General features: G+C 46.4%; 1 protein-coding gene across 1 annotated transcript; it reads left to right on the top strand.

Moving 5' to 3' along the window:
• The first annotated feature begins 4,642 nt into the window (after positions 1-4,642).
• On the top strand, positions 4,643-23,792 carry LOC146813257 (olfactory receptor 1E16-like). The gene is made up of 2 exons (XM_085615344.1): positions 4,643-4,853; positions 22,684-23,792. Exon 2 carries the CDS (start codon positions 22,833-22,835, stop codon positions 23,790-23,792), a length of 960 nt encoding a protein of 319 aa, XP_085471470.1. The 5' UTR covers positions 4,643-4,853; positions 22,684-22,832.
• Positions 23,793-25,627: the final 1,835 nt, after the last annotated feature.

Here is a 25,627-nt window from a genome sequence, read left to right as displayed (position 1 = left end):
ATTTGGGTGTGGTGCTAACTAACCCTGGGCGCGACACTACGCTTCGTCCACGTAGTGTACGTAGCGCTGCCTGCTTCGTAGTTTTTGAAGTAGGCGAAGCAGGCAGCGCCTACGTACACTACGTGGGCAAAGCGTAGCTGCCTGCCGCCCACCACCCGCCTCCCGCCCGCCGTACTTTTAAAAGGTAAAATAAATTTGTAATAAAGCAAATTAGGCACTTACCTGACGCGCGGCGTCTCCCGGGGCTCCCTCTTCCTGTTTTTCAATTTTCCTGACAAATGAGCATGCGCGGACGCCTGCGCATGCGCATTTCTCGCAAGAAATGCGCATGCGCGGGCGTCCGCGCATGAGCATTTGTCAGGAAAATTGAAAAACAGGAAGAGGGAGCCCCGGGAGACGCCGCGCGTCAGGTAAGTGCCTTTAATTTGCTTATTACAAATTCATTTTATCTTTTAAAAGTAGGGTGGGTGGGTGGCGGGTGGCGCGTAGTGGGGCTACGCGAAGCGCGTAGTGTGCGTAGATTTGGGCACACTACGTGCTGCTTCACGTAGCCCCACTACGCCCACTACGCCCACCCTTAGTGCTAAACTAATGAAGTCATGCTTATTGCTAGCCAGTACCTCTTCTTGTTTGCTAGTTGCTGCAGCTGTAGTTAACAATCATCTAATTCCAATGGCCCTGCTCTTCGCTAAATGCCCTTCTCTTTATACCCAGTCCCCAAAGAGGTTGATGAATAATAAATACGATACTATGTCAGTCACACAACTCATGTATGAAATTCAGATATTAATATATCATCCTGTCTGCCGTAAAGTAGGCGTTGAAGAAACTGAATCTAATGGACTGCACTACAGGTAAAGGAAAGGATTATATAGATTTTATTTGACATATTTGTCTCTGTGAATCCCATATGCCAACCTTGATGTCAAATTATGCACTTACTCCCACTTTACTCTGTGGCCACGCCCGCCACCATGTTTTCCAATCAATGCATCTGCTGGGCAAGAACCAAGGACAAGTAACTTGATTTTCTCTACTGCTTGGGGTTAGGGTAGAGGAATTAGACAGGTAGGATAGATCATTCTTTCTATATAATAGAGGGGCCACTACACTGATCATTGATTCATTATCTTTGGCTTGTTCAGTCACTGTTCAATTCAAAAGGGAAAAATCTGAACAAGTGTAAAATAAACTGTTATGGGAAACCATGAAATATGTTCTGGAATCACTTCACATGGGTATTGCATGATTAAATGTGGCACATGCCAAGAATGGCCACCCACCTTTTCACTCATAAACCATTTCCTTTCTTTTAAGCTACCTTCCATTCTTAAATGTATGCCTCTGCCATCAAAGCTCATTATGCGAGATTTTGCTCCATTGCAGGTTGGAGAGTCCATGATAACTCAACCGCTGCTGTGGCTGGTAAAGCTGGGGGGGATTCACCTCACAGTCATTTTTGGTGATGAATACGAGTGACGCCATGGCGATAGCTAGTGAGCCTAGCAATTGCAAGAAATATGTGACCTACCAGTGCTCATTCCTGCTGCTGCTTCTGCCCCTGCCACTGAGCCATCGTCATCTCCTCTTGCAGCGGCACAGAAGGCGGCATCATCGATGATCTGTGTTGCTAGAATAGAAAACATTAGACATAATTTAGATCCCGGATACTCAACCCCAAATGCAACAACAATGCAGCACTACAGTTCAGTTGGCACGTATCTTCCAAATATCACTCTGGGCATTTGATTGGCTGGTTCACAAATTTAGAAAAGCCAGGCGTGGAATAGCAGTCACTGAAATACCTATGGTGTTGAGTGGCAAATGCAATGTGAGTGAGACCTCATACTTATTTCCAGTGTGCTGCACTGTCATTGGAAAGGGGTGGTGTACTGTAGCAATAAATGAATGGGTCTGCAGCACACTACAACTGGGGATGTGTGGTTCATGATGATCATGGCCATTGTCTCGTGAACTGAACTGTGTTAGAGCTAGGCATGAGCAGGAAAAGGAAAGCCTTCTCAACAGACATGGTGATTTTTTTAATTTAATATAATAATAGCTTACTTGGTCTGCTATCTGAATCTTCACGAATCATGATAGATAGCACCAACATTCCAATAGACAAATAAATACCACAAGATCCTATAGTTCTACCCTAAGAAGTCCACAGCAATCATAATAGGACTTACTGGGATCTGCAGAGCCCTCAGCAGCGGCGCAAGTATTCGGCACCCGCTTACCAGCTTGCCTCGGACCCACGGAATAGTCCCTCTGTTTCCCCTAGGGTGCTGATGAAAGAAAGTAGCTAAAACAGATCACCTATAGTCCTACTAGTTTCTTTCGACTCAAGTCTATGGACTGTCATTAAATTCATATTCCAAATTTATTTAACAAAAACCACATTTGAAACTAATGTATTTCAGTTAATGAATGTTGATTTTGTTCTATTCACATGTCTCAGCACCCTTGATGAGCCAACTCAGTTTCGCTTTTTTGCAATGCAGAGATGCATACTTCACATCATCAATTAAATAACCTGGGACTGTATGAGCTACGTAAACAAAGTCACAGAGAGACTGCTCTACTCAGTAACTTACTAAAGTGACAGAAGAAACCGTTTGCAATGGCTTCTTAATTAATCATCCAAACCGAGCGCCTGATGAATGCAATTAGGTAGCGGCACCTGCCTAGCAGAAACTAGAAACTGGACCACAGAATAATATACCAGTGTAAACTTTACTAAAGATAACTTACCTATGAGTGTGAGCAGCATACTATTCTAATTTATTTTTTTAGCTTTGTATAATACAAACACATCAAATAATTAATACTCACTGAGCCCCGGAAGCAAGACGCCTAGCAGGTCGAACAGGTCCTGCTCCTGGTCAAGAATGTCGATCCAGCAGTGCGTCAGCTGCTGGGCGGTGCTCCGGACCTTGCTGGTGCACCGCACACAACGGCGTCCCATCCCCCATCACTGCCGACGCTCCCACAGGCAGTAGTCGCTACTGGGCCTGCTGCCAGCAGAGAGGTGAGGTGGCGCTGCACAAAAAACACTATTGCTGCCACCTCCTCCTCTCAAAAGATTGCCCGGGGCTGCACACCTGGGCGCCGGCATCCCGCGCATGGAAGATGCCCCTTTGCCATGGAGCTGGGTGGGGAAATAATAATCTAAGAAGAGAAAGGAAATATAAAAGAAATAAGGAAAGTAGGTGAAATAAATTAAAAATGTCATGAAAACACAAAAAGGTTTTAACAAAAACGTAAAATACACAAACACACATTATTGTAAAAAGTTACATTTAGGGGTAGAAAAGTAATAGAGGAGGAAGATAACAAAGATTAACAAGAGATTGAAAATTAGGCCCAGCACCATAACAGAGAGTAGAAAAACAGTATGCTGGCGCCCATCCGAACCGCGTGGTGCTGTTTGCTTGTGATTTAGAACACAAGCACACTTCATGACCACGTAGTGCTGTTCCCGCAATATTTTGGATCCTGCGGATGCCCTCCGTGTTCACAACACAACGGGAATGGGCATGCCGGCAAACTCCACCCAAATGTGGAACTCCGCGTAGCGTGGCAGAGTTTTTTTGCTAGTCCGCAGAATTCCACGTAGTGAGACTCCGCAAACTCCACCCATACCCAATATGAACTAGGATTTTCTGTTAGTTTACCTTGTTACAAGATGCTGGTGACAAAACATCTGCAAATCTAGCTGGAGCTGTTTCCCTCCACAGAATGGACTTGACTCGTTTTCATATAGTCAAGATGGCGCTGCACGCTCTTTGTAGATAAAGAGGTTTATTTCCGATAAGTACATAATAGCAGCTCATGAGGGCAGAGCGCAAACACAACTCCCACCGCTGTGGAGGAATCAACCTCCACCTGTCGATTGAAACCACAGTAACACCATCGCGTGCTCCCTAGCGTTCTATTGGATCCCCACCGCTCACGCTCCACCAATCCTTGCGTGCACCACATTTCAGGGAAGTTCCTTTGGCGAAGCTCCATGTGTGGCCCATGGCTGCTGTGGCTTTGCCTTTCTTCCATCTATCCAAGGTTACCTTGATTTTTTCTGCTGAAAATGGTTTAACAATTTTGGTGAAATTGGGGATACTGGCAGCTCTCGGCCATGTGCCAATCCATCATATTTGTTGATTCCTTGGGTTGCATAAAAAACCTTGAATTGAAATTCAATCATTTAATTCAATGTATCTTTATTTTGAGTTTAAACCATTTAAAGGGATATCATATAAACGCTAATACTGCAAACACATAGCATGACATGCACTGAGCAATATTACATCATATGTTTGTTATATTTTAGGGACAAATAAAAGTGGGAGGATTGAAATAGAACCCAAATATTGATAGAAGGCAACATAAACTCATTTCATTTACTTGTCACATAGCAACGCCCAAGCTCTGTTTGTCATTTCAGGGATTTGGAGGGACGTTTCACAGTAAACACAATACAACATCTAATTGCATCATCATTGCACCTGTGGAACCTCACCGCATGAGCTCATTATGGAGCCCCAGGGACCACATCCCAAATGGCCTTCAGGCAAGATAAAGTCCAGGCACCTTCATGCATGCTCACAGATGCTTCCTGCAGACATGGACCAGCCCCTGTTCCAGCAGTGACCGCAGAGTCACTGCCTCATTGATCGATCACTGATCAATCGATATTTCTAAACTGTTCTTATCTCCTTAAACTAATGGTCATCATCCTTGTTTGCATCTATACTCCGAATCATGTCTCCTTTTCTTGTGTAAGGCTAGTGGCCATCTATGCGTGAACCTGTGCTGAACAGGTGGAAATAATCCCCGTTGCTTCCCTGCAGGTAGGTGATTGGTTGTAAAATGATTGCGGCTTTGGGGTGGCTTGTTGTCCAAACCCTGTTGTTAATTCACACCTGATCCACACAGCCTTCTGCATTACAACTGCCCGGCCATAAATGTTACACGCATGTAGTGCATGGCGGTGGAGAGGCAAAGACCAGCTGAGAGTGATGTGCTTAGACGCCTCGCCAGGGGCAGTGAGCGCTTTAGAAATACAATAGTAACTGATCTGTCACACAGCACGAGCACAGGAGGTTCTTAGGGGCATAGAAGGGATGCAGTAAACATGAAACATGCCGGGAATCCGGTTCAGGCATGTTCCTACCGCAACAATTGTCATGAACGTGCTAACTAACGCAGGTGCCATGGTAGCACGACACATCCTCTGATGCTTCAAGCTGTTGGCTGCTACAGAGGGCCCGGATCGGGGCGCAGAGACGACCAGAGTTACCAAACCCCACAGCCCCCCTTGAACACTGCACTGGGGTCTGCCATGACCTCTGCCAAGGTCCTTAACAGGAAGGTCTTTGTCAGAGCCAACTCCTCAGACTTGCGATAACAAACGACAGCCTGCCCTACTCATTTCCAAGGAGTCATGTTATCGACCACAGGAGGATAAAAGGCAGAGACAGCCCATCCAGGATTCACCCCTGGCCTCAGGTCGCACACTCATCTCTGCATGAGGTACATGTAGGCCGCGAGGTGCTCTTTGACTCTCAGAGTGTCGGTCAGAGGCTCTGGCCCGTGAAAAGAGAATACATGTGAGCTTTGTAGCAACTTGGAGTGCGACTCCCTTGGTAACTGCCCTCCTCCCTCAAAGAGCATCCTTCAGGGGTTCACTGGACAAGCATCGCACTCGCTCCCGATCAGCAAGAACATCACGATCACACAGCGCCGACGTGACATTCTGCTCCTCAGTATGTTTGACGCAGTATCCTGTCCCACGATATTTGTGTGTTTCCCATATTTTGTCCGAATCCCTAAAGTGCGCCTGCCTGAAGGGGCAGAAGGAACAGATGGAGGCTTGTGTCCAGCCAGAGCAAGATGGGCACAGATAGAGCTATAGATGGGTACCCGTCCATTGCGGGTAGGTTTAGGGAGGGGGGCCCCCCTTAGTGGGTGGCTACTGCACCACAATGTTATATTCTATGGGGCGGATTTACAAGGACTGGCGCATCCCTGCATATTAGCAGGGGTGCGCCAGTAATGATGCGACACGCAGGAATACACTTGCTCCACCACGGATGTGTCACACTTACAATGCGACGCACCGTGGCACAAGGATAATCAGATGCGTGTCGCATCTTATGTCGGAAGGGCAGCGCATTGCTGTACTCGTATTGCAAGCGTGACGCAACTCCAGTAATGCTCAGGGGCGCCCTATACCTAACATGCTGCGTCACTCCTTACACCTGCTTCAAGCAGGCGTAAGGTTTTGACACAGCGGGGAGGTAAAAGTGACTCCGTGAAATCTTATAGATTTCACTGCGTAACTTTTATGGCACTTCCTTGCAACAGACCACCCACCCTGCATACATTATACCTGACGCAGGTATAATTTAGCGCAGGGCTTTACAACGTGGCGCATCTCACTAGATGCGTCACGTTGTAAATCTGTCGCATAGTGGCGCATTGTTTACAACGCTGCTGCCTCACAGAAGTGATGCAACGGTGTCGTAAAAATGTCGCAAGGGGCTTGTAAATTCGCCCCAATATGCTTGTAATGCCCTTTCACCAATAGGAACAGGGTTTTGTAAAAGCCTTGACCCACGTTTAAGTGCAAAAATCTTTGCAAAGTTCTGCTTCATTTTCAGAAGAAAGTTTAAGTTCCTGTAATTATAAGTTGCAGTTTTGTTAAGTTACGGATTGGTGTCCTTTAAAAGTGAAATGCACTTTTCTATCTTCCTCTTTTAACTTCATACCAGAGGCAGCGTCAGCTACTTTGAAATTCTTGTGGGCTGTCCTTGCATTGTACGTGTAGAAGCACACAAGTTCACCTCCGGCACATCTTAGCCAGTTCCGACACATCTTAGCCAGTGTTTTTTCCATTGCGACTGTATGGTGGCTCCCTTCTTTGTAGTCGCCTGTGGAGTGAAGTTCTTGTCCGTTTTCCTGTTCAGCTGCACTGCGTCTCACTCAGTGGTCGAAGTGGGGGGAATCTGAGGGGGACAACGTGCCCATACTTTTTTTAATTTTTAAAATCAGTTCTCCAACTTTTTGTGAAAAGATGACCATCCCAGACGATTAATTCCGGGACCTAAAATGCTTAGACAGAGAGTCTCTTGTGCTGTGAAAACCAGGGAGGGGCAGACAGCTAAACAAGCCTTCTTGCCCGGATGCCTGCTTCCATGAAAGAAATGTAAATATGCGCGACTCGTCAGTCTGCAAATGGAAAGGTGCTTGGAAGCCTTTATTAGCTTTCATTGATGGACTCACTTCAAACTTCCTGATGGAACACATTTATTCTATCTGAGAGATATTCTTAGGAAGGTACCAGCTAAGCTGTGAAGTATGTGATTTTAAATGACAGTTATAAAACATATTTACATTCTGATGACTCACATTTATTCTTTTTGAGATATATTGTAAGGGCGCCACCAGCTAAGCTGTGAAGTGCTAAAAAAATGCCACTATGCACAATCTGGATATTACTAAAATCTATATTTTGAAAGCACCTTTTCATCTGAAACCTTTTTACACATGTTGTAGCAGCCTATCTTATACTGTGTGCAATGCATGTTGAAAAGGAGGACTTACATGTTCACAGTGCTTTCTGTCACAGACTGGGAGCTCGTGGCACTAAACTTGCGCAAGTCACTATTTTCCACTGCACCAACCAGGATTGAATTCCGTGGCTCTCTGGTGCAGTGCATTATCCAATAGAGCTTTCTTAATGTATGAGGGTGCATTTCCCACTGATTAACATACCTTGCATTACATTTTCATTTAAGTTGTGCGTTATTTTATGTTGTTACCTGAAAGTAACAACCCGAAAACAGTTACAGAATATTTTGTATTGGTAGCCACACCTTTGACCACCGCCACTTTAACTCACCCTGCCCAGTTGCATGCAACATCACAGTTCCCATACTTTTTTTAATGCACTTTGAGCCCTGGTCCTGCTTTATTGCCGTAGCACGGACGAGTAAAGACACAGAGCTTTGCACTTCTTTATATTTAATGGTGGTGTTTGTCAGCAGTTCGCCAGTCAGATGTTCATTTTGGGAACGCAACCACTTTTAACATGTGTAATGGCGGCTGACAGTCCTGCACATGCATGGCATGATGCAAAAAGATGGGGTTCCCCTACGGAATGTGATGAGGGGCTCCTGAGTCTACCATATCTCACAGATATTCATCGACCTTGGGCTGAATGGGACCCCCTTGAAATCTTGCGGCCCCCGATGGTTGCCCCCCCCCCCCCTGTGCTGCAGGGGCTGCAAGGGCCTGCGTTACACCTCTGCTGCAAGTGACCCACTGGAAATGTGGTACATCTCAGTGGTGGGTTATGAGTTTTGTTAAACACTGGAGTGATTCACCAACAGTTGTTTTTCCTTTTAAAACCCAGTGTTCTCGATACTGGAAGGTTATTAGAAATATATATATAAGAGCATTATAATTTCATTACTACTAACCTGTGAGTTCTCTTGCAGTGTCTCTCAGAGATGTGGTGATCCGCCCACTGACCTTTCAAGGGAGGTACGCGGTGTCCTTGGGAGCAGAGGGTCATGGCTTCATGGAGGGAGAATCTGTTGATTTCCAGTTTTGGCACTAGGATGGTACAGGGCTGCTGTCCGAGAAGGAGGACGATAGAGGAGAGGAGCATATGGGGTCCACCACATCAATCGCAGTGGTCAGCGACCTGTGTTGATTTTGTGAAAGTGACCCAGAGTGACTCTCCATTCAGATCACAAAGCGGTGGGGATGACAACTTTTCCCTTCAGGTGAAACTAAACCTATTGCAAATGAGATTGGGAGAGCTCCCCACCTCAGACCTTAAGCCAAAATAGTAGGGGGAAGGAAGGAAGGACAAAGGATAGAGCATTCTTTCTATATAATAGAGGGGCGACTACACTGATCATTGATTCATTATCTTTGGCTTATTCAGTCGAGATGAGGTGCCGTCTGTGCCACTAGGCCCAGGAGCCCTTGCTGCATGTCCATTGCAGCCAGCGTGCACAGCGGAGAACCCTGCTGAGAAACAAGTTTAACGCATTAGGAATTAGGATGTGGCGATCGGCTGCGAGGGAGAATGAACCCACGGGACATGATGCTCAGCATTCGATTAGTGAAGTTCATGGGCGTCTTTGAAGACCTTGTCAAGGCCAAAAGCCCACCTTAAGCAAGCCTAAGGCTGACTCTTAAAATTATGTTTCAGAGTCTACTAGCAATGATTGTGTAACTTTTTCTGAGATCAAGGTGGGCTGCTGTGGGCTGAGTAATCTCCCTCTCTTTCTTTTTCGAATCCTTATCCCGCCTTGCTGATATTGGGTACCACTAGGGTTTAGCATGCACCTCAGCACTTAGTATGTGGTAGTTACTCTGGGCCATGACCGGAATGGCTTTTAGGATGCATAGGTGCTCAAAAGCTCATGGGCAGTGTTTAGTTAGCACTTTAAGCTCAGGGCTGGGGGCTGAGGAAGTGTCTCTTCACTGCTTTTGCTGCTTAACCACTATCCTGCCAGTTGACTGTGGCTTTACCACCAGGATTTAATATGCACTCTGGCACTTTTTGTGTGGTAGCTACCCCGGGCAAGGACTACGAATCAAATACTTTTTATCTTTCTCCTTTTTAGGTCTCGCCTACGCAGCACGCATGTGCTGCATAGGAGAGAGACCTAATGCCATCGGCACAGCTTTGGGGGCAAAAACGTGCACGCGTTGCATTGCTTGCAATGGCAACGCATGCACGTCTGGCGATTTCGTTGCGGGAGCGCGCGGTGCCATATAGTGGCACCAAATGGTCGCATGCTCCCGCAAGGGAATCGCGCAGGCCCCCTCTCCTGCTGCCGCGCAAGGCGTGCGCTAATTCTCTTTCGTTTCCCAAAGAGCGATAGGATGGATGTGGGTCTGCGTGGCCTGTCCGAAATCCGTATGTGGCAGCACACAGTGCCATCCTTCTTCTGGTCCGTGTTCAGCCTCACACACGAGTAAGTAGTGTTGTACGAAACCCTCAGCGGTCTACCAGCTGTACGTGTGGAACCGTTGGACGCGCCCAGTTCCCCTCATGGGTCTGCGAGTGTAGCGTCATATTCTTTTATCATTGGGCACAACGCTTAACAGCAGTGAGAATTTGGGAAAAGTTGGGTGACTTTATTTATACTGTTGGCTTGAACTGAATTAAGCGGAAGGAAGTACAGTGTTTGCAGATCACTATACTTTTTTAAATTTATTTACAGTGTTTTATATAGCTTAACCCGAATCGAGTATCAGAGCGCTTTACATATCACCAGTTGCATTATATGAGAACACATTTATTTTTGTTAGGCACGGGGAGATTAAGCGATTTGCCCAGAATCACAGGATGTTCAGCGTCATTGCCGACTTGAACCCAGTTCCCCACATTCGAGGTCGAGGGCCCTAGCAGTTAAACCAACTCCTCTCCTATACTGTTTCCTAGTTCTGTCGGAAGTGTTGGCGAAGGCCATGGCGTGGTCTCCCTCCTCACCCTATCAGGCTAAGGTTTTAAGGGGGGGGGGGGAGAAAAAGTAGTTGTGGTCTGTGAGAGGGAGTGAGGAGGACATGTAACGTCGTAGAAAGGATAATTCTAGTTATGTGTGTGATTATTTATTTATAGATGGGCATGGCCCCCCTGCTGTACAGCCGGTGAATACCCCAATCGACACTGATCTCCTACAGACGGTCATTTTTCTCAGGAATTTATGCTATGACCGTCGCAACATGCCTAGCTCCCCCTTGCCCTCCCCCCAACGCTTAAGGTTTTATGATGTCTAAGTATTGTGGTTTTGTGACTATTTACATATGAAGCCCATACTTTACTTATTACTCGATCGGCGTTGGGGGTACGGGTCCTGTGGTGTGATTGTTTTTAATCAGTTTTTTTTTTCTGTCAGCAATGTGTGGGTGGATCGAGAGAGAATTCATCTTTTCAATCATTGGAGCTGAACGTGTTACAGGTATGCTTAAACCGCCTTACTGTGAACTTAAAGATAGTCACTGTGGGTGGTTTTTCAATTTAGTTTTTTAATTGGACCCATGCATACGCGCTCACTAACAAGTATGGGATCATAGGCCCCATACGTCGGAAAGTCCTGTACCAGAGTAAAAAAAAAAAGCGCTGAAAATGGGATCTTCAGCCTATGCTAGTACGTTTTTGAAACCATATATCCTATATTGGAATGCATTATTGCTTTGTTGTGTTTGCTAAGTCCAGGAGTTAATATAACTATTTTTGTTTTTTAGCCATGGTTAATGGCTCGGCAGCTTTTCTAACAAAGTTTTGCAAACAAATCTATGACAAGACAAACAAGCATTGGCATTGCCAATAGGTCTCGCCTTTGGGACCTTATAAGTGTTTAGCCACGCAACACTTGATGTTGTTGCACCAAGGATATTGTGTTGGATAACTAAACACTTATAAGGTCCCAAAGGCAAGACCTATTGGCTATGCCAATGCTTGTTTAAAGTGTAGTCATCCCAAAGCCCATGGGCAGCATCCAGGTAGGTTAAGGTGGGCCACATGGAAGGTTGTACCCTCAGGATATAATATGCACCTGGCACCTCATGCGTGGTATCAATAGTTCCTGCTCTTTTTAATAATAATGTGTTATATCTTTTAAATATCATTGGCGTTGTTTAGATTATTGCATATTGTATTTTAGCATATATTGTATTTTAGCATGTACATGTTTATGGTTTTTACTGACTAATAAACACACCAAATTGTACAAGCTGCATGGATAAAAAAGAATAAATAGCACAAAAGTAGCATCTGGAATAGATTCTTTATATTGAGCTATATTGTTCTAAACATTATCAAGCAATATAGCTCCCCATGTCAAATATTGTAGGAAGAGAAAGTGTGCACTAATGTCTCACTGGGCATAGACATGGGGCATCCTTTTATTTCAACATGGTGCAGTTGTAGATGGAAGAGGAAACTGAATGCAAATGTTCATGAGTGCCTGGGAACTGTGATGCGGGGTCCATGTGTAACGTATTCAAATTAATTCAATTACACTAGAAGTGGGAGGGGAATGCTCCTTAAGAAGCACATCACAGGCCTGTTTCTTCTCTCTGCTGCTGAGTGCTGTACACCATATCTATAGGGCACAAGGACACCGCGCAGGCGCATTAGAGTGTCCCGGGCCAATCTCAGACTCCACATTTCATAATTGGGATTCTTGGGTCTTTGCAAAAGCAGAATAGGAGCACTTCTGAGGACCCTCTGGAGCAAAGTCCTAACAGATTCCCCTTGAGACAGCGCCTCAAAACTGGCACAGCCCATTGTTGCCGACCACTAACATGTCACCGACAGCAGCAACGGATTTAGCTATCAGTGCACAACTGCTTAGAGAGACAGACGTCCCAGAGAACATGTAGCTGACATTCAGACAGCAGCCTGAGTTTTTCTATGAAAAGTATCCCCATTTCAAGGTCAAAGCCAGTGTTCTGCCTCCAGTTGAATACATTTGCAATCAACTTGTATCACTGCCCACATAAATTGGTAGTTTCATCAGGACATTTAGTGCTCAATGTGCTAAAACAATGTTGATAAATAGTGGATTCCAATGTTCTATACCTAACACCAACATTTTGCAAACTGTAAAAACTTTGCAATGTAACCTATGTATTAATAAACCTCATTACAAATCTTCCAGTCACAGTGGGTGGCATTTACTAATTAAGAAACTGCTATTTGTGACCCATTGTGATTGGCTGGAAACACAGGGACAGAGGGCTGCAAAGAACAGCAGTTCTGTTCTCACTCCCAAATATAAATATATATTTTTCTAGACAGCCGCTGTTGGTCCCCTGAACCACCCCCCGCATACAATGAGGCCTTCCTACACAATTCTCAAAGAGGAAAGTGTCCAAAAGCTAATAAATCATTTAAGTAGCCATTCACTACTGTTGTAGTAGGACTAGAATTTAAAAAGAAATTGCATTTGGTTTGGGGAAACTTTGCTAGGTTTGGAATATGTTTTGCTACAATGACACTATTCATGAGAGGGGTTAGGATTACAAACCCTTAAATGTGTTTGACTTGATTCTGCCCCGTAAATGTCTTCATAAATGTGAAAACTGATGTGTAACCCTAAACCCTAAGATTGTTGGAAGATTTGAGCCATCAGGGATGTATAGGTGCATGCAACCTTTTATTCAATGTTGAAGGATTTGAAGAGTATGCCATGGTCTAGCGAATAGCTCTAACTTTGGCAAGTGTGCCATCATGAGATAGATCATCAACCTTTCTTTTGTGCCCTCTTTTCATTGATTGTTTTATGTGTCTTGCCTGCTTCTGCTGTTGCTTTCAGGGGTAGGGTTGGTTTTCTGGATGCTTAATATGAAAATTGGAAGCCAATGCAGATGTTTTGATGTTAGGCATTGATGTGTGCCAGCATAATCACTGAAACAATGAGACAATGAGCCTTATTACTTGCACCTATGTAAGAATATGGTGAACATAAATCAATCAATCAGACAATCGCAATAGCATTGGTATTAAAAAAATAGATATAAGATAGGAAACGATCAAGCACTACTTGCACTTCAAATATGTTATGTGCCTAGAATCCACCCATGTAAGAGGATGTCATTGAGGAATACTTGAATACACTGAGGGCCATATTTAACATAGTGTTGCATCTCCATTGCTTCACGGAGGGTAACGCAAAGGCAACGTGAAAGTCAGATTTGTCAAGCAACCCACCTTGCATGGCCCTGTGGTGCTTGGTAAATCTGGAGGAACACACGGCAGCACAACTCACTGCCTTGCGTTACTCTGCTCCAGGGAAGCGTTCAATGTGTGGCGTGAGGGTGTTCCAAGGCATCCGCCCTTGGGTTTTGGTGCATCCACAGATGTACCATGAGCGGTGTACTTGGGAATGCATCAAAATGCTACACCTTCCCGGAGGAGGTGTAACAAGGAGAAATATTTTTATTTCTCCACGTTTTTTCATCTTTCTGCAGAAACATAGAAAGAGGAAGAAGCCTCGGGGAATAGTTTGTGTGCAGGAAGGTGTTCTTTCCTGCACAAGAACAATCCTGGATATAATGCAGGCACCCTTACACCATGGTGCAAGGGTGCCTGCATGTGCTCAAGGCCGCACATTTTGCACCAGTTCAAGGAGAGGACTGGAATGCACCATTTCATTTTAAAGATGATGCATTTCTGCCCTCTCCCTTCCACACTGCACAGCGCAGCACAGCAAGGTGTCTTTCTGTGTTGCGATGCGTGAATGTCTGATGAATCTGGTTCTGAGTGTCTTTACTGGTTTCATGAGATCTAATTTAGGGGTTGGATGCCTCAGTTAATTAAAACAAAAATTAAAGAAATCTTGACCCATGTCTAAGCCTTTGCATCGTGCAAGGCTACACAGGGCAGCACTTATTTGGGATCTACTAAGCAATGCAAGGCCTGATTTATGTGGCCTTGCATGGTTCTGTGAAGAAGTGAAACCCAATGCAGTGGATTCTGCTGCGTTGCTTCACATTTCTCAGTGGTAGGTCTTCCATGGGTAGACCATGGGCATTCCTGTGCATCCACCCATGGATTTCACGAATCTCCAGGCTTACTAAGGATTGCAAAGCTGGAAATGTGTGTGATCGGTACACCTACCATGGAGAGGTGTAAGGAATAGAGGTATGATTATTTCTCCGAAGAGGGAAATGCCTCTTTGAATATTTTTTGTGCAAGGAGTATCCCTTCTTGCAAAAAAACAATCCTGCCCATAATGGGCACCCTTGCACTGTGTTACAAGAGTGCCTGTGTTGGTGTTAGGCAACCTCAAGTGCACCAGTTCGGGGACAGAGCTTAAGAGTGCCATATCTTAGTAAAAGTGACACTTTGCATCTCTCTTCCGTTCATAAAATCAATCAATCAATCAATCAATCAATCAATCAATCAATCAATCAGGGGTTTTCTAAAGCATGCTACTCACCCGTGAGGGTCTCAAGGTGCTGGGGGGGGGGGGGTGCAGCTCCGGTTCAGTGGAAGAGTCAGGTCTTGAGGTCCTTCCTGAAAGTATGCAGGGTAGGAGAGCGTCTGATGTGAACCAGGAGCTCGTTCCAGGCTTGGCTGTGATGTAGGAAAAGGCTCTTCCGCCTGCTCTGTTTTTCTGCAGATGCAAGGGGCTTCTGCGAGGGCGAGGTCAGCGGAGCGGAGGTTCCTTTTGGGTACGTGGAAGGAGACTCTCTCCTTGAGGTATTTGGGTCTGATGTTGTGTAGGGATTTGTAGGCATGGGTGAGTAGTTTGAAGGTTACTCTCTTCTCGATGGGCAGCCAATGGAGGTCTCGTAAGTGTTGGGTCATGTGTTTATACCGTGGGGTTCCGTGGATGAGTCTGGCTGCAGCGTTCTGTATGGTTTGGAGTTTGTGTAGGAGAGTTCTGTTGATTCCGGCATGGAGGGCGTTGCCCTAGTCCTTTCTGCTTGTTATGAATGCGTGGGTGACTGTCTTTCTGCATTCAGGTGGGATCGATTTAAAGGTCGTGCGGAGTATGCGGAGGCAGTTGAAACTGGTGGAGGCAACGACGTTGACCAGGCGGGTCATGGTAAGGGAGGAGTCAAGGATGATGCCGAGGTTTTGCACGTGGTCTGCTGGGGTGTGAGGGCTCCCAAGGGCCACCAAGGGTTGTCCCAGGTGGAGGTGGAGAGGCCCAGGACAAGAGTCTCTGTCTTCTCTGAGTTGAGCTTGAGGCAGCTGTCGTTCATCCAGGCTGCACCGTCCTTCATTCCTTCCTGCAAGCATAGTCTGGTGTTTTCGGGGTTCTTCATGAGGGAGAGGATGAGCTGGATGTTGTCTGCACAGGATACTATGCTGAGCCCATGTTGTCTGACGATGGCGGCATGGGGGGCCATGTAAATGTTGAAGAGCATGGGGCTGAGCGAGGATTCTAGAGGTACTCCGCAGCTGATCTCGGTGGTTTCATAAAGGAAGGGTGGGAGTGTGACTCTCCGTGTTCTGCCGGAGAGAAAGGATCCGATCCAGTTGAGGGCGGATCCTCGTATCCCAGCGTCGTGGAATCTGGCTGCAAGGGTGCAATGCAAGACGGTGTTGAAAGCTGCAGATAGGTCTAGAAGGATGAGGGCAGCTGTGTGGGTCTGGTTGAGTAGCATTTGGATGTCGTCGGTGGCAGTGAGGAGGGCTGTGGTTGCTGCAGAATCCTGATTGGGAGGGGTCAGTTAGTCAGTCAATTTACTTTATTCAATGCTTACGATATAAGATCATAATAGTACAGTAAAAAACATCTGTACCTAATACACATATGAATAAAAAGATAAAAAAGATAAAAACATCATATCAAACACCATTAGGGAAAAGTTAGTAAAAGCCTGCTAATGGGAACAGTTTAGAATTCATTCAGACAAATTCTAATTAGAAAAAATCTGTGACGTGAATTTCTCACAGTAAAAATATAAGATGCATTGTCGGCTAGGCGGCAGCAATGCAAGGTAGCAGAAAGAGCCTGGCGAGTAAAATATGACTCGGATGCTAAGCTGATCTATAAGAGCTTGGTTAAGGAGTACCATCGAGATATCCGCCTGAGCAAGAAAGCCTACCTGGCAGAGAGGGTAGAGGCTGCCTCAAACTCCTGTAAGGAGATCTTTTCCATAGTTAAAGAATTTATTTCCCCACGGACTAACATCTCTGAAGAGAGACCCTCTGATTCTTGGGCCTCTGATCTCGCTGGTTTCTTTACTAGCAAGATCCAACACATACAGGATTCTTTCCAATTAGCTGTTCCCGTGGAGCGAATTAATTCTGGGGCTATTCGAGCGTCCTCTGCTCTGCCAGGTTTGACGCTGGACATATTTCCACCCTTACCTGCGCCCGCCTCTTTAGCACTTCTGGGTAGTTTGAAATCGGGCTCGCCCCTGGATCCATGCCCTGCTAAGATCTTGGCAAAACTGGCCGAGGTGGTCAACCCATTGGCTAACCCGTTACTGAATCTCTCGCTGAGTCAGGGAGTGGTTCCGCAGGCTTGGAAGCAAGCAATGGTCATCCCGCTGCTCAAAAAGCCTGGTCTGGATCCAAATGCCCCAGTCAACTATAGGCCTATCTCCCTGCTGCCGGCTCTTACGAAAGTTGTCGAAAAGCACGTGCAGACGGTGCTGTCCAACTTTCTAGAGTCGAATGAGATCTTGCACGCCACTCAGTCGGGTTTTCGTCCAAATCTTAGCACGGAGACTGCGCTCCTCGAGGTCTCAGAAACCATTAAAGGGGTTCTGGACACTGGGGGCAAAGTCATGCTGGTGATGCTGGATCTGTCGGCGGCCTTTGACACCGTCCCCCATGAGGGTCTTCTCTTAAGACTCTATGAGATTGGACTGCGGGGGACGGTGCTTAGTTGGTTTTCTTCCTTCCTAACGGGCCGCCGGCAAACGGTCTGGGCCTCGCCTGATTCCGCCGAGATGCCACCTCTGGGAGTCGGGGTCCCTCAGGGCTCTATCTTGAGCCCGACCCTTTTTAATATCTTCATGACCCCTCTGGCGGCGTTGGCGGAGTCGTTTGGGGCCCGGATCGTATCCTATGCAGACGACACCCAGCTCCTCTTCTCGTGTAAGAGAGGAGGAGACTTTGATGGGAAGAGTATCCGGGATTGCCTTGGGGCTGTGTTTCAATGGTTCCAACTGAACAGCCTCAAGTGCAATTCCGATAAGTCCGAGGTACTTTTCTTTGGGTGCGATACGGAGCCAGACTGGCAGGCTTGGTGGCCTGCCAATATGTTCCCCCCTATATGCTCATCCCATTTGGCTAAGAACTTGGGGGTTAAGATGGACAATGGGCTGACTATGAAGTCGCAGATCTTGGGGGTGTCGGGCATCTGCTTCGGCCTCCTGAAGATGCTACGGAGGTTTCTTCCCCTTTTATCGGAGGAGCACAGGAGGCTGACTGTGCAGGCTCTGATAGGTTCCAGGTTAGATTATTCCAACGTTCTGTACCTGGGCCTGCCAGATTACCTGCTACAGCGGCTTCAAATTGTGCAGAATGCTGCGGCGAGAGCGATTTTTGGCCTGAACAGACGTGTCAGTGCTGCGGGCTTACTCCAGACCCTGCACTGGCTTCCAATCCGCAAGCGGATTGCCTTTAAGGCTTTGACTTTGACATTTAAGGCTCTCCATGCGACGGGAGCAAAGTATCTCCAAAAGAGAATTGCTTACTATCGACCGGCGCGTTCTCTGAGATCAGAACATCTGTTTTTAGCCTCCGTCCCGCGAGTTAGGAGAGTGCGCTTGGGAGGTCGTTCCTTTGGTCTATTGGCACCACAGTTGTGGAACTCTTTGCCTCTCACATTGCGGGGAGCCACTAGCTTACTTGCCTTTAGAAAGGATCTTAAATCCTGGCTGTTTACTCAGTAGGTCCTGCTTTGATGGTTGCTCCTCCTTTTGAATGTGTTACTTATTCTTTTTCTTTTTTAATATGCTGTGTCCCCATTTTGTAGTTCACCTTAAATAAAAGCGCCGGGACACTCTTTTGAGTAGCCGTGCGCTCTACAAGTACCATTTTAACATTAACATTAACATTAACAGATGTTGGCCCTTCCTGTACCAATGGGCTTTCTAAATATGCTTTGACCAATACTTTTGTACAGGGGAGGTGTCTATGATGGCTTTCTCTTCGATGAAGGTGGTCAGCTGGGCATTTACGAGTCTCTCCATGACTTTGGCAGCAAAGGGGAGAAAAGAGATGGGCCGGTAGTTTTTCAGATCCGTCGGGTCGGCCGAGGGCTTCTTGAGGAGGGGTTTGACATCTGCCCACTTCCAGTCATTGGGAAAGATGCTGGATTGGAAGGAGGAGTTAATGGTTCGTATTAGCTCAGGTGCTATGGCGGTGGTGGCTCAGTAGTAGATGTGCAGTGGGCAGGGACCTATGGGAGCTCCTGAGTGGGTGTTCTCCATGGTCATGGCAGTGTCTTCAGTGGTGGCAGGGTTCCAGGTGGTGATGGATGGCTGTTTGTCAGTGGTGGGGAGGGGGGTTGTGTCTGGGGTCTGTTCGCTGAAGTTCTCGTAGAGGGCCTTGATTTTATGGTGGAAGTATTGGCTGAGCTTGTTGCAGAGGTCCTGGGAAGGTGTGATGTCCGTGGCTTCACTGAGGGGTTTAGTGAGCTGCTGTATGACATTAAAGTGTTCTTTGGCATTGGTAGTGTTGGTGTGGATTTTGTTCTTGATGAAGGTTCGCTTTGTGAATCTTATGAACTGGTGGTATTCCTTCAGGGTGTTCCTATAGTTGTTCCGGTCTTCAGTGGTTTTCCTGTTTTGCCAGATTTTCTAAAGACATCTACAGGAGCGCCTGGCTTCTTGGATGTCGGTGGTGAACCAGGCGCCTTCAGGGGGCTTTGTTTACTGAGGTGGTGCAGGGGTGCGATCGTGTCTGCGCAATTGAAGATCCAGTGGTGGAGTCATTTGGCTGCTAAGTTGGCGTCTGTCATGGCTGGGGATGGTCACGGAGGAGGGTGGAGCTGAGGTATTGCTCTGTCATCTTCCTCCAGTTCCTTCGTAGGGGGTGTGGGGTGGGTTAAAGTGCAGTGGTGGTGTTGAAGGTGAAGAGTACGCAGTAGTGGTCTGTCCAGAGGGGCTGCTTGGTGTGGCTGAAGGGGATGTTAGTCCCTCCTGCGAAGATGGGGTTGAGGGTGTGTCCAACTCTGTGGGTGGGGGAGGTGATGAGCAGCTTCAGTCCGAGGATTGCGAGGTTGTTGAGGAGGGCGGCGGAGTCGGGGTTGATGCGGTTGTCGAGGGGGAAATTCAGGTCCCCAATGAGAATGTAGTCCATTGAGGTGATGGCGTGGGGGGCTATGAGGTCAGCGATGGTGGTTGCGGAGAGGGTGCGCGGTCCAGGTGGTCTGTAGGCGAGGATGCCACACAGGGTGGTCTTGGGGCTGGTCTGTATCTGGAAGTGGAGGTGTTCTGTTTTGGAGAGTGGGTTGCTTGTGCTGGAGGTGGAGAATCGGAGGGACCTCTTGTGTGCGGTGGCGAGTCCTCCTCCCGGGCAGTGGGGGTGGTCCTTTCTCTGGATCTTGTATCCTTCGGGGATGGCGGTGGTGATGTCGGGGGCGGATGTGGTGTTGGTCTATGTTTCAGTGAAGAAAGCAACGTCGGGCGAGAGTGTCGAGCAGGTCCCAGATCTCTACGGTGTGTCTGTGTAGGGAGCACACATTGAGGAGGATGCATGTCAGTGCTTCTGGAGTGCAGGCGTCTGGTGAGGCTGCAGCGGCGGTTAGGGCATCGTTGGTGGTGAAGGCTTGTCTGCAGTGTAGGCAGGAGAACTGGCCATGGGTGGTGTTCAGAGTAGATCTTTGGCAGTCAGTGTTTCTTCCAGTGTTGAGTGCAGCAGAGCTTAGCGGTGGAGGCCCCTAGGTCCAAGGTTTGTGGTGCTGGCCACGGTCGGGTCGTGGACGGGCGCAGATGGGCTTGCCTTCGGCACGCCTTCGGTGTGCCAGCGGTGCGCCCGCTGCATGTGGCCGCCATTAAGTAGGGGAGGGCTGTGCAGGTGGGAGGCGGGGTTGGTCAGGGGGAGGGGTCACTGGGACAGAGGCAGCAGTGGGAACGGCAACAAACAGTGAATGAAAACAACAAACTAACTAAAACAGTAGGGGTAGGTGACAATCAACAGGGGCACAATGCAGCACGGAAGGCACAGGTGGGGGCAAAGAAGAGGGGAAAAAAACAAAGCGGAGAGAGGATAATGCAGAATTAACCACAGGCTTGGCACGAGGCACAATGGGCACAAGTAGACACAGGTGACAACAAGAGGGGGCAATGCAAGAAAAACAGTAGCAGGAGTGAGGATACACTTATAATTACGGATGTCAGCAACAGTACACAATTACCAACAGGCTGGGCACAGCTCAGCGCAGACTTGAACCCTGCTCGAGGGGGAGGAGATGTCCTACAGTGGAGCAGAGCACTGCGGAGCTGTTGGGGAGGGTGCAGGCCTCGGGAGGAAGATCAGGTGTCTTGCAAACGCTCCCCCGCAGCAGCCGCTATTAAGTAGGGGAGGGGCCTGCAGGTGGGAGGCTGGAGCGGGGCGGTCAGGGGGAGGGGTCACGGAAACAGAGGCAGCGGCGGGAAGGGCAACAAACAATGAATAAATACAACTAAAGAATTAAAACAGTAGGGCTAGGTGACAGCCAACAGGGGTAAATGCAGCATGGAAGGCGCAGGTTGGGGCAAAGAAGAGGGATATAGTTACAATTACAGATGGTAGCAACAGTACACAATTACCAACAGGATGGGCACGGCTCAGAGAGGACTCAAACCCTGCTTGAGAGGGAGGAGATGTTTTGCGGTGGAGCAGAGCACGGCAGAGCTGCTGGGTAGGGTGCAGGCCTCGGACAGATGGCGTACCGAAGGTGGACCAAAGGCGCTCCTAAGGCAAGCCCGTCTGCACCCGTCTGCCACCCACTGCGGCCAGTGCCATGAACCTTGGACCTAGGGACCTCTACTGCTACAGCTCTGCCACACTCCACACACTCAACACAGGAAGAAATGTTGACTGCCAAAGATCTACTCTGAACACCACCCATGGCAAGTTCTCATGCCTACACTGCAGACAATCCTTCACCACCAACAATGCAGGCAGCATCTTTGCTTGAGGCCCTGAGAGGTGTGACCTTTTAATAAACACATCCCCTTATGATTTGAAAAGCTGCTAAAGCCAGAATTAAGAAGTTCCTTCCAATATTTATTTTTCAACAGAACATACTACCTCACTAGGAATAAGCTGGGCCAGACTGGCCATAGCGGGAACCGGGTGTGTCCCGGTGGGCCGGAGGGGTGGATGTTGGTTTTCTGGCCATGTGGGCCAGTTTTGTCACTGGGTGCCAGTTTTGCAATATCAGCCCCCTGTAACAAAAGTGGGAGTGGTGCATCTTACTAGCAACCCCCCCCCACAGCTCCCGGGGCCAGTCAAGCAGCAATCTGCCAGGGCTGGTTGCTATTCCCAGTCCGGCCCAGGGAATAAGCAGTTAATTTCACACTCTGCAAGGAATAACATTTTTTTATTTACAGTGACCCTCATTGACCAATCTTCTTCCAGAATTTTGATTCAAAGATCAAAATATTGTCAGGCCTTCTGAAAGATATAAAAATATGACAGGACTACAAATGACAATCCAACTCATCCACATGTTCCAACAAGCCACATATTAATACCTCATTTAGGAACCCTGGGAAAACTGAGAGAAAGGGTAAGGCAACAGAGACCTTGGTTCAGAATAGCATCAAGCGCTGTCCAACCAGTGCCAAAAGTGAGATTTACTGGTGTTGCATTAGTATATTCCAGGTCAGCTGTGACTAACTCATTGCATCTCCTTCCAAATGTTCAACTGTAATGTCTGATGATGATGTTTAAAGGCTCATCAATGTGGTTATCCCCAGAGCAAATAACACTTCCAGAAATTGAAGTTGCCGCTCTGTCTCAAGAAGTTTCAATATTACACACAACTCTAGGAAGTTGAGCCTTGCCATGTGTTGATGTTTCATTGAAATATAATGTATTGTTAACATTATTGAATAGGTTTTTCAGTTCAACCTGTGACTAAAAAGTAGAAAAATGCACATTGATTCAGTAAAGAAAATATTTCAATTACTTCAAGCGAGTCTGTGTGCAAGGTCCTCTGTGTAATCACTTGATTTATTTTATTGCAGTGGGAGGAAAAGGAACAGACCATCCATTCAAGGAGTGATCAACCTGAATCAATTTCTGATATGATATCTTACTTATACTGTTTATGGTTTTGACTTAATCCAATATTTCCTTTTCCAACAGATTAACATTAGCTGGGAATTTGGAAAGAATGAATAGGACAATAGCTCCACAATTTATAATTTTGGGTCTGTCTGATAATCCCAAATTGCAATTTCCTTTTTCCATAATTTTCTCACTTATCTACCTCATAACTCTAATAGGAAACACTTTGATTATCACATTGGTATGCTGTGATTTTCACCTGCATACACCCATGTATGCCTTCCTCTGCAATCTGTCCATCATAGATATGTGTTACACTTCTGTTACTCTTCCCAAACTGTTGGAAATACATGGATCACAGCATAAAGCTATATCATTTGCAGGATGTATGGCACAGAACTATTTTTTTTGCATAATTGCAATTACAGAATTCGCTACTCTCGCGTTCATGGCATTTGACCGCTATGTGGCAATCTGCAGGCCCTTGCATTACACCATCATCATGAATATGAGGCTCTGTGTCTTGCTGTCAGGAGTATCGTGGACTGCCGGCTTCTTGAATGCCATGCCACTTACTGTTTTGGTATCTAGGCTCTATTTCTGTGGCTCCAATGTGATCAACCACTTAATGTGTGACGTGAAGCCGCTCATGCAGCTCTCCTGTAGCAGCACAGACACTCTTGTGATTGTCATCTTTCTAGTGACATTGATCTGTGGGCTCTGCCCATTCATGTTAATTTGCACTTCGTATGTTTATATAATATCAACCATTCTCAAAATTCATTCTCACGAAGGAAGGAAGCGAGCATTCTCCACATGTTCTTCCCATCTTATAATTGTGTGTTTATTCTGTGGACTTATGATATGCACCTACATTGGTCCTGCCTCCATGGAATCTCAGGAGAAAGACAAAGTGGTGGCTGTTTTGTACAACATCGTTATTCCAATGTTGAACCCCATCATTTATAGTCTCAGAAACAGAGAAGTAAAATGTGCCCTGAGAAAGATCAGAGGACAAGTTAGATCAGCTGTTCAACAATTGCGGTTCATCTGTATAACACATTAAGAGTTGGAATGTAAATATCATGTTGGGCTGAGCATTGTTCTTAATTTGCAGTGTGTTTATACTGATTTGATTAGTTTTTACACTTTATCAAATAAAAAATTGTCAACTGAGGATCTTGTTTTTTCTGGGGTAATACTGATAGTCAAGAGAAAAATCTCACTACAGATGGCTGTAAAATTAAAGATTCACCCCATATAATTCTCTTTAAAATATCTGCTCAAAATTGTAATTTCAACATTTTGTTTCAACTTGGAACTGCATGGTTTTAGTCAATTTATAAAAGCCATCATACTGTGTTAAATCATAATTTCAAGATTTAGAATTTACACTTAGGAATGATCTAGAACTACTCTCACTCTGAATGATGTGACCCTGAAATTTGAAAAACCCTCTTCGCTGGCAGCTGGTGAGCTATGAATGTGATTGGACATAACTACTCACATTAAAACGTAAAGTCCAAGTAAGTAATGTGAGTGAGTTTTACCACCTTCAGGAAGTTCTTTGGAAAGTCTTCAATGAGAAAATTCTGAAAAATGGGGCAAATGCAATATTTTACTGCACAGTTTACACATAAAGTTTTTTTTGACGCAATATTTTTTTTTAAGTTATAGGACTTACATGCATTTAAAATATCCAGATTCTCTATTTCAAATATCTAGATTGTTTTCAAAATGAATAAGGCATAGTTGTTTAGGTCCTCAAATTCCTTAATTTTGCTTTTCCATTTGATTCAAGTGTTTTATGACTAACAATCTATCTGGAAAGGGCAATGTGAAAAGATTAAATGACACATAGATTTAACTGTGTAAGCCCATAAACAACAAAGATAGATGGGCTCAAGCAGTGCTAGTATTAATGGTTGCACAAATATTACATGTTCAGACAGAAAACGCCTTACATTTATCAGTGACAGTGAATAATCTTTATTCGGTCAGAATTTTACCATAAAAGCACATAATAAAATACACAATACATTAATCATCAGATACAATTAATGTTTTATAAGGTAAAATATTAAAACAAAAACCCCAAATACTTACAAATATGGCATGAGAAAAGTCTTGGCTCTATAGAGCCATAGGACGGGACTCCACACAACCGCTGGACAGACTAAGACACAAATGGGGGGACGATATTGGCAGGCCACTAGACGACAAGGACTGGGACAATGTTTTAGAATGAACTGCCAAAGTATCTCGGAATGCCCGGTTTAGCCTGATCAGCTTCTATATACTCCACCAAGCTTACTTAACCCCAGAACGTATCAACCGCTATTTTGACGGCGCGGACGCTAGATGCCCGAGGTGTCTAGAGCAGGGGGCAACTTTTAGACATATGGTGTGGAGCTGTGCCTCCTTAATTCATTACTGGCAGGAAGTGACACAAGTGACAGCGAGGGTGAAGGAGAGGGTGGTCCCCTGCACGCCTGCCCACGTACTGCTCCACTTATTTCCACACTCTGCTAAAACCAAAACCACAGCTAGGCTCCAGGATCTGGCATTTAATCTGTTGAAACAAGAAATAACCAGTAGCTGGAAGAAACTGGGGGGGGGGCAATATCCTCAGATGGAAACGTGAGCTGGTGAAGTGGGCGTGTTGCGACGGCAGGGTCCTACTTCGAAATGCACAGCGGGGAGTGGGCAGACTGGAACGACCCCAGGCATGGGAGGGGCTGACGGCGGATTTAACAAGACTTGGCAGGGACTCAGAGGCTTCCACCCCAGAGAGGCTTCCCCATGTAGAGCACCCCCAGGGTTCAGATTAGGGAGGAATAACTCCGTAAAGACAGGAGAGCGGCATTGACGGCATCGACACACACGGGAGAGGAAGAGGGT

Source organism: Triturus cristatus, chromosome 7 (assembly GCF_964204655.1).
Source record: "Triturus cristatus chromosome 7, aTriCri1.1, whole genome shotgun sequence".
Classification (NCBI taxonomy): Eukaryota; Metazoa; Chordata; class Amphibia; order Caudata; family Salamandridae; genus Triturus; species Triturus cristatus.
Note: the sequence above shows the minus strand (reverse complement) of the source record. Positions and strands in the feature narration are given on the sequence as shown.